The sequence below is a fragment of the Nematolebias whitei genome, chromosome 20, assembly GCF_014905685.2.
Source record: "Nematolebias whitei isolate Nwh7 chromosome 20, NemWhi1, whole genome shotgun sequence".
NCBI lineage: Eukaryota > Metazoa > Chordata > Actinopteri > Cyprinodontiformes > Rivulidae > Nematolebias > Nematolebias whitei.
Genome location: NC_056517.1, coordinates 38,811,217 through 38,819,947, shown reverse-complemented (window position 1 = coordinate 38,819,947; position 8,731 = coordinate 38,811,217). Strand labels below are relative to the sequence as shown.

The 8,731-nt window shown below is 41.5% G+C and overlaps 1 protein-coding gene across 1 annotated transcript in view; it reads right to left on the bottom strand.

Moving 5' to 3' along the window:
* Window positions 1-6,877: 6,877 nt before the first annotated feature.
* Window positions 6,878-8,731, bottom strand: part of si:dkey-12l12.1 — a 5,334-nt gene continuing 3,480 nt past the window's right edge. Inside the window, exons 3-6 of the mRNA XM_037693910.1 lie at window positions 8,037-8,147; window positions 7,551-7,670; window positions 7,267-7,347; window positions 6,878-7,189 (exon numbers count right to left, since the gene is read on the bottom strand). Of these exons, the coding sequence (XP_037549838.1) occupies window positions 7,139-7,189; window positions 7,267-7,347; window positions 7,551-7,670; window positions 8,037-8,147 (363 nt within the window). The 3' untranslated portion in view covers window positions 6,878-7,138. The remainder of the gene's footprint in view (window positions 7,190-7,266; window positions 7,348-7,550; window positions 7,671-8,036; window positions 8,148-8,731) is intronic.

Below are 8,731 nucleotides of genomic sequence, written 5' to 3'. Positions count from 1 at the left end.
CACGCTAACTCCACAGAAAGAGTTGGGATTGGGGTTAAAGATGAACTGGTTATAGTCTGGGTTGGGCTACAAAAATGAATGGAAGTCATTGTCGCAACGAGGATAAAAACAAACCTTTGTGTTTTACCTTCATGAGACAAATCTACCCTTTAGCTAAAATTTAAGTGAAAAAACTGCCCTTAGTTTGTTTTTACTGCATCAGCTGAACCATGTTTCATTTTAAAACCACCAGAGGGCAATCTGGATTAAGCTGTGGCTGCAGCCATCACAGCATTTATTAGAACAGACTGTAATCTGCTGCACAGCACACACAGATAGAGATTAAAATGATGATATTTGTAGTTTTGTCACAGGAAAGCAAGATTTGGAAACAGACCGATGGGGAGACACTACCAGTCTTAGTTAACTGCAAGGAAACCACACCGAGATTGAATAATTTATAATGTGTGCATATTGTTTATGAGCACAACGATGTTTTCTATCGGTTGCAGCGTCGCTTTGCTCCAGTCTTGTGATATTCTCAGCCTGAAAGAGATTAACCACTTTGAAGCTGCTTTTGCAATGGGACAAAAGTTAAACTAAATAGTTTTAGCCCCTTATTAGTGGCATAAATGCTTAGGATTATAATTTGAAACATAAAGCAGTTCGTGTTATTTATCCTTTCTCACACCGTGGTTCTTATTTTCATATTTGACCGACAGAGTTCTTTGATGCGGAGGGGCTCAGTGATTTATTCTCCTCTCCGGACCTCTAATGTGCCACCAGCTCTGCAGTTTTGAAACATCTATTTATGACTTTGAAGTGAAATTCATTGTGAAACTACACTGAGATTTATGCTGAACTGTAATAATCTGTCTGTGCCCCGGCTCGGACCCGTCACCCGTCACTGAGGGAAGTTTTTCGGCTGTGGGAACTTTAACCACCGAGTGTTTTCGCCCTCTTCTCCTTCCTCTCCTGCAGCTTGAGTTGTTGCCTTCAACTTCCACACATGTGCCTTTTCTTGTGCAGCCTCTTCCAGAAAACAGAGATAATGATGTTCCACAGGAGATAAGGGAACGTAATGATTCCTCTGCTGACTGCACCACATCATGTTCCATAATCTGACGTTAGTGCAGCTTTGGAGTTTTAAAATGTCTTCTACCTGCAACGCTGTCCTGAAAGAGGGACAGCGGTTTCTTTTCCAACCACATGTTCAGACTCATTGAAGTTCCCTGAAGTGGATACATGTTAGAGACGGTGACCTCATGTGTTACAGCATGCTGCTTTCTGGAGTTCCAGCTTCAGCTCAGGCTCGCTGCGTGATCCTCTCCACTGACAGCTCTGTCCACTCCAAAGCCTGAAACGACCTTCGGATCAAACTGAGAAGAAGGAGGATTTTTCCAGCTCCCTTCACTCAGGCTGAACCGCAGGGCGCGTACCTCGGCACCTTGCTGCTTCGGTTTCTGCCTTTTAATCCTGGGGATGCAGCAGAGTTACCGAAGGCCGTAAAATGATTGATTTGGATGTTTCGCTTTAGCGTAGATATCCACCCTGCTAAACGGTATTTTGATTTCTTATCCTCCAAACTGTATTCCGAAGAAACATTTTTCATTTCATCACCGTCCTTTTCTAATCTTTACGTATGAAATTGATTCACACGGTCCGCCAGTTCTCCCTTCTTAATAAATCAGATCTCGTGGATCCATACAGAGGGCAGCGAGTTGAAGTCAGCAGTATTTTCTGCTTTAATGAACTATGCAGGGCACGTTGGCTCGTAGATGTTGAGCAGCATACATCCATCATCTTCAAGGAGAGCTGCTCACAGACTTCTTCTCTCTCACAGAGTTATATCAAACTCCCTAGAAAAGTTTCATTTGAGTCAAGAAAACTGTTTTCTGTGAATTATTAATACTGAAGAATACAATAGAATATAACATTTTAAAATAAAGATAATAGTCATGTGCTATGATATAATATAACATGATGCAATATTGGATTTGTTTTGAACCCTTGGCTGTTTATCACTTTCTTGTCCTGCGTTTGGAGCTGGTGCCTTTCTCCAGCTGACATCGTGCAAAAAGCTCAGCTGCTCATGCGCTTTTAAGGTTTTTGCACAAGAAGTCTTCTGTCAAATTGTTGTAAATTCAAAATTAAAGTGCCAGATTATTGTTACCACATTTCTATCAGAGTTTATCTTTAAAACTGGATCAACAGTTTAGACTTCCTCCATTTTATTTGGCCACGTCAGCCATATTTTTAAAGTTTAACACCCAGAAGAACCAGCAATTCATTTTTTATCAATTGTTTTTTTTTAACAAAATGAATAGATTTAATCATTTTGTGACTAAACCTTTATTTAATCCCTCTGCCTTTTCTTCAGGGAGGATGTGGCGGAGTCAGGCCTCTGGGACCGCTGTGGGAGGAAGCTCTGACAGAGGGGCTTCACGAGGTCGCCTTGGGGAGGCCAGAGAGGAGAGACACAACCAGAGCTGGAGACGGATGACGCCCTGGATGTGATTTGATGGGAGGCGGCAGGAAGATGGAGAGCAGGAGTCACAGTCAGCCTGAGGTCATCTGGTTCATGAGAACCACTCCAGGACCACCGAGCAGAGGGAGCCTCATGATAGTCCATTTTAACGTTTACAGACAAATAAATGACATTTAACACTCATCTCTTCTTAGTTTTGACTTCACACGGAACAAACACAAATATACTGATCAAAAATAATTTGTAGGCTCTAATAACAGCTCATGAAGTCCTTTAATCTGAGCATGATGGGTAATCTGAATGACCACCAACGATCTCTAATGGTTTTTTATTGCGCTGCATTTTCAGCTAAAGTCAAAACCAGCTATAAAGAGACGTTTTAACCCGAGACGCTCGTTCAGTTTGCAGATAATGTTCTCACTGAAATGAGCTTGATTTAGCTTGAAAACGTGACTTCTTTGTGTCTTTTTAAATCTGGACGCTGATTATATCTGCAAACACAACTCTTGCATACCAATGTGTCAATCCCACAGTTTCCCCACACACAGTAGTTTTAGCTTCGTTAGCCACAGTCAAGTGGAGCAATCAGCCGTTGTATTGTATTATAGTATCTGAGCATGCAACTGCTCAAACATGTTAAAAACCGTTCCTAAAAATAAGAGTTCTGATGATTTGAGTTGAGCTAAAGCACAAAATACTAAAAACAAACAAAAACAAATGTACTTACTTTAAATCCCATCAATCAAGAACAAGGGTTTTTAGATGTGGTGGCTTTGAGTGATGGAAGATATAACCAAACCGCTGATATTTTGATTTTGCTGGCTTTTAAAGACACTTTGAAGCAACTGGATTTTACTCTATTTTATAAACTTTAACCACTTCTCCTATCAGCTCACTTCAACCACTGCCCTGAGAGAAAAGTTGTTTATTCTGTTTGTGCAGGACCTGACTGTCCGGATGGAAGTGGGCCGAGCTGTGTTCTGTGTTCGAGCCGTGTCCTGAGTCGGCTAACATTAATGCAGCTCACGTTAGAAAGCTCTGCCTCCAGAACTTCCTTTGCACCTTTCACCACCGGTCCCTCAGTTTTGTGGTTGTGCACATGTCGGAGTCGGGCTACAGGACAAAATACTTCACTTCACCGAGATAAAATTAAAAGCTGCTGAGCAAAGTGGCTAAACTTTCTAAAACCAACAGCAGCCTGGGACATTTTTGCAGGGTTAATATTAATTTTGCAGGAATGGCTGAACTAAATTTAACAATAAAAATAACATTTGTATGAACCAATATGGAATTTTTGAGACGTTTTAAGACGACAACGATCCACGCAGTCCCCTTTTTCACCAAACTGAGATCTTGCAAGCAGCTGTCTACAACAGGTAAGATAATCATTGTTCATAACCGTTCCACAAAAGCCTGTTTCAACAGATGTAACCTTTAAAATGAATTCCTGTAAAAGGTACAAATTGCCACAGATATTAAAAAGAAAGAAATCCATTTTTGAGTTTAACTTATTGTACTGTTCAACTTATTAATAAAATTACAACATAATGGAGGGGAAATTGTGGGTTTTTACATTATCATCATTACCCTGATATAAAAAAGTCACATTATGATAAAAATCAAAAACAAAACCCAAAATTTAAAGTAGCTGGTTCTGCGGACGGCTGCTTTTCCTGGAGGTCTCCCTGTTGCTATCTCAGAACTTGTTTATCTCTGTTTTCCCACATCGCATGTTGTTTGGGATGAGACGATCAGCGTGAAAAAGAAACCATTACTTATGCCGTGGTTTGGAGAGCACGGGGAAATTGACTGTAAACCACTAACTACATACGAACCTGACGGCAGCGTTTTTATGGGAAAGTCTGAGACGCTGGCGTGTTTGGCTCAGTTCCCAGCACAGACCTACAGACTGATAAGTTCCAGATCATTTTCTTAGCCGTGACTATCATCACTTTTGTTTTCGATGATTCAAGCCGAGGCAGAGGAAACAAAACCACACGCCATGACAACACCGCGGCAGAAGCTTTTCCCTTGGAGTGACCACGTTTGGTGACGTGGTCGGCGTTGGATAAAAATATATCCTGGCGTTTTCGACTTAATTAAAAGGAGCCGCACACGAAGACGGGAAAAGATTTTTTAAACCAGTTTGTAAAGGCAGACGGTCACGAAACAGCTCAAAGTGACAGCCTCGTCATGAGAATCTGCAACGGGCGGTGTACAAGAAGTGCTTTTATGCACGCCCATCAGCACGATGACCTCGGCCTCTCAGACTCGGAGGCGTCAGGCGCCTGCAGGCTCCTCTCTGACTCGCACACATGCTTCAACATTAGCAGCGATGAACATCCATAAACCTTTATTTAAATTCCCCTGGCAGTCAGAACTCCTACACGAGCATGTTTGACAACATATTCTTTACAACTTATCTCTGATTTTAAAGCCTCCGTGCACGACTAAACGTCTTTTTGTCTGTGTATCAGTGCTCCAGACCAATCAGCCATCTTTCATGTGAAGACTCACGAGGCTCAGTGTGTCAGATAACTGAGACACCAACGCCTCACACTCGTCTATTCTCTCCCAGAGCAAGCTGCTGAAGCATGTTTAGCACCAATTATGTGCTTTTGGGGAAACTGCCAAGTTTATATTTAGTGTGTTGTTGTGAGTTTGAGCATTTGTGGCTGTAAAAGCACGAAAATGAGACTGCGAGCGCCGCCTGACTACGTCTGATCAGTAAATGAGAGGATGGGCCTCTCAGGAGCTTTGATTTCGTTTTTGTCTGACCTTATAAAACATCCTGTTTTCACTGAGGCTATTTTTAACCCACACTTTGATTTTTGCATCGTGCACTAGTTTTACAGCAGAACAGCTAATATCACCCAAGGTTTTAGAGAAAAATGTCCAAATTAATTTGGTTCATAAAGGTCTTCATATCCATTTGTGGCCAAAAATAATAAAAAAACGAGACAAGAAATCTGAATTAGTTGGACTTTTGTAGCAGATGGTCTAGACTTTATTAATTTTGTTCCCTCTCGCATGGAAGATCTGCGATTAGCTTCAGCGATGTGAATAAATGAACAAGTCTCTTCCAGTTCCTGCTGGGTTTACTCTGCTGCCACAGTCCTGCGCTGCAACTTTAACATTTGCCATCCGCAGTTTAGATTCATAATGGGATCATTCGACCCTCTCTGTTCATAATTTTATGGCTCAATCACAGAAAACTTGAACAGACAAAGAGAAAAAACATTTTCAGATTTCCCATCAACGTGAGACCAGCGGATAATAAGGAAACTGATTATTAAATGATTTCAAACCGTCTCCACTAAACTTTTATTGAAACATGATACAACAGCAATAGAAACAGATCTGCAAAAATATACCTAAAAAAAAATCCAAAAGGAAATCTGTGATTAAATAAGTAACAACAAAAAAAGACAAGGTAGAAAATGATCTCTTCTAACGTCACAACATGCAGGAATATATTAAAACTAATAAACTGCAGAAGGAATCTGCAAAGACCGAACGCCTTATTCAGAAACGTTGACTCAACGATAAAACATTAGCAAACAAATGCAACTAAATAAACAGTTAAAGGGATAGTTCAGCTTTTCTTGGAGTATGGATCTGTTAAAAAGTTCTGAACAAATATTATCTTACCTGCTGCAGATAGCTCTTGGATAAATATATACATAAGAGTTTAATTTTGACCAGACTGAGTTAAATGTTAGAACAGGGCCAGAAGCAAAGCGGATTGTTGACGTGGCAAAATTCAAATTAAAATATTACCATGTAGCTAAATGTTTTTAACGTCTCCGGTTTAGATCTTGTTTCCACCACGGTGGACGTCAGAAGGTCGTTCAAATAAACCTGAACCGTGACATAATTAATGATACGTTGCAATAAATGCAATTACGTAATTAAGTATTTTTGAGGATACAAAGTCGTTGAGTTTTTATCAATTAGCGGCGACATCGCCTGCCTCTGACAGCACACCAGTCATTGAACCTACTTTAGAAAATGTGCAAAAGTCTTTATAAAAGATTCACTCACGATATGTCAACGTAAACTCAAGACAGAAGACATGGAAGAAGAGGGAGATCCTCAAGCCTCACACCTACAACCTTTGGTAACTTTAAAAAAGTCCTTTAAAGAGGACAGAAGACGGTGGATCAGCTGTACGCAGGGAGTGAGAGCTACGGCAGTTTACAAACGTCCACCACAGAGGACAGATCTGAACTGTGGACAGCGAGGAGGCAGTTTATGTCAAAGCTAATTTAGTAACATTTACAACAATTATTGCAACAGAAATAGTCCAACAGGAAGTGCTCCAGGCAAGTGCTACTGCTAGCTGCTATCGCCACAGTCCTCAAGTTCAGAGTTGATTTAAAATGGCAGCAGCTGACGTCGGTCCTGGCCCTCCTCAGACTAGCCGTTAGCTCATCATCAGGTCAAAATTTAACTCCATTTCTCTAAAGTCACGCTGCTCAAAGAGTTATCTACAACAGGTAACATATTGATTATTCTCAACCTTTCCACAGAGCCTCACGTCAGAAACTAAACTAGCATATTAAGGTTTTAAAGCAGCCCTGGTTTACTCTACTTTTTATTGTTCCTGTGCCCACTCTTTGTTAGGATTTGAGAAACGGACAGGACATCCCATCCTGCAACACCCGACGTCTACACGGTCATTTTGATTCCGTCGCTCTGCCCATCAGCCTGTGGATCTCCCTGCAGAAGACAAGTCTCCATTAAACACAAACCAAATATTCAACCCCAGACACGATAAACACGACACGGCGGCTCACCAAGACGGAGAACGCTCCAGAACGACCCGACTTCCCTCTCTTTGGTGGATCAAGCTTCACTTGTCTCCTCACTCTGGTCACCTGAGAATATTTCCCCACACTGTTATTTATTTATGTATTTATTTATTTATTTGGCTTAGACTTATTTTACAAGCTGGAGTGTATTTCAAGTGCAGAACTTAAAGAAACACATCTGTGTAATTAAAAAGCATCCGCTGGCACACATAGAGCCTCTTTGTCCCCCGCTATTCCTCTGCTGCCTTTGTGTTGCCATGGCAACTCACCTGTAGGGGGGTGGAGTTGAAGTCGTGGCTAAGGAGGGAGAAGGTGCCGGGGCGGCGGGTTTTACGCTTGCTCTTCCTCTTATTCACAGCTTGAGTCAAGTGTCTCCTGGACCGATCAGCCTGAGAAAAATATTGACGCAGGGATTATAGAGACAGCAACACACACATGCACACATGCACACACACACATGCACACACATGCACACACACATCTGTGCTCTCTTTCAATCAAGTGACTCATAATTGAGCTTGAAGAACACGCAGCCTTCTCAGCCTGTTGTTGCAGGAATCTAACACGGATGCTCTCATGTTTTAATTGACTCATCTACAAAACTTCATGTTTCTTTGGGTTGATTTCTGTCTGACAGCACACACTGATGAGCCAACATAACCCAAACCTCACTTGATCATTCTGTAAACTGACCCCAGACCCCCCCAACATGTGTCTTTTTGCTGATTCCTGTGTAACTAACCAGAGCGGTTTACCTGGATGAGAGCATTAGGGAAGCCCTTGACGGAGACGGCTCCCGGCAGGCTGGTGTGACTCAGCTGGGTGGGACCCCTCTGCTCCAGCTGCCTCTTACGTCTGAACAAATCCTGCACGGATGAGACAGTCAGAACCGCAACCGCACGAGGCAAAACAACAATGATGAGGAGAGGATCAGGGCTCGTGCTGTGGATGCTGAGAGAAAGTTCCTCTGCTCCTGTCTCTTCCTGTTCTGCTCACTTTAAGTTGTCTTTCCTGCTTTATTGGAAGTCAAACTCCAACAAGGCAGGTAGGAAACAACTAAATTAAAACATTTGTGGACACTTCTGTCCTGCATCGATTAGCTCAGAATGAATCCCTGCTATCGATCCACCCATTCTTCCCTGATAAATGGACCGTCACTGTTTGAAACAAAGGTTTTTATAAAGATGGCTGCCAGCTGCAACATCTGCTAACAGTGATTCTGAATCCACTTTATTACTTGCAGTGATTGACATTGATCTGCATTTTGGCAATTGTTGCAGTTTGGAGTACAGTAGTCCCTCGTTTATCACAGGGGATCCGTATATATATATACACTAATATATATATATATTTATATATATATATATATATTAGTGTATATATATATATATTTATGTGTATGTATGTGTAAATACTGTATAAAGGCATATATATAAAGGCATTATAAACC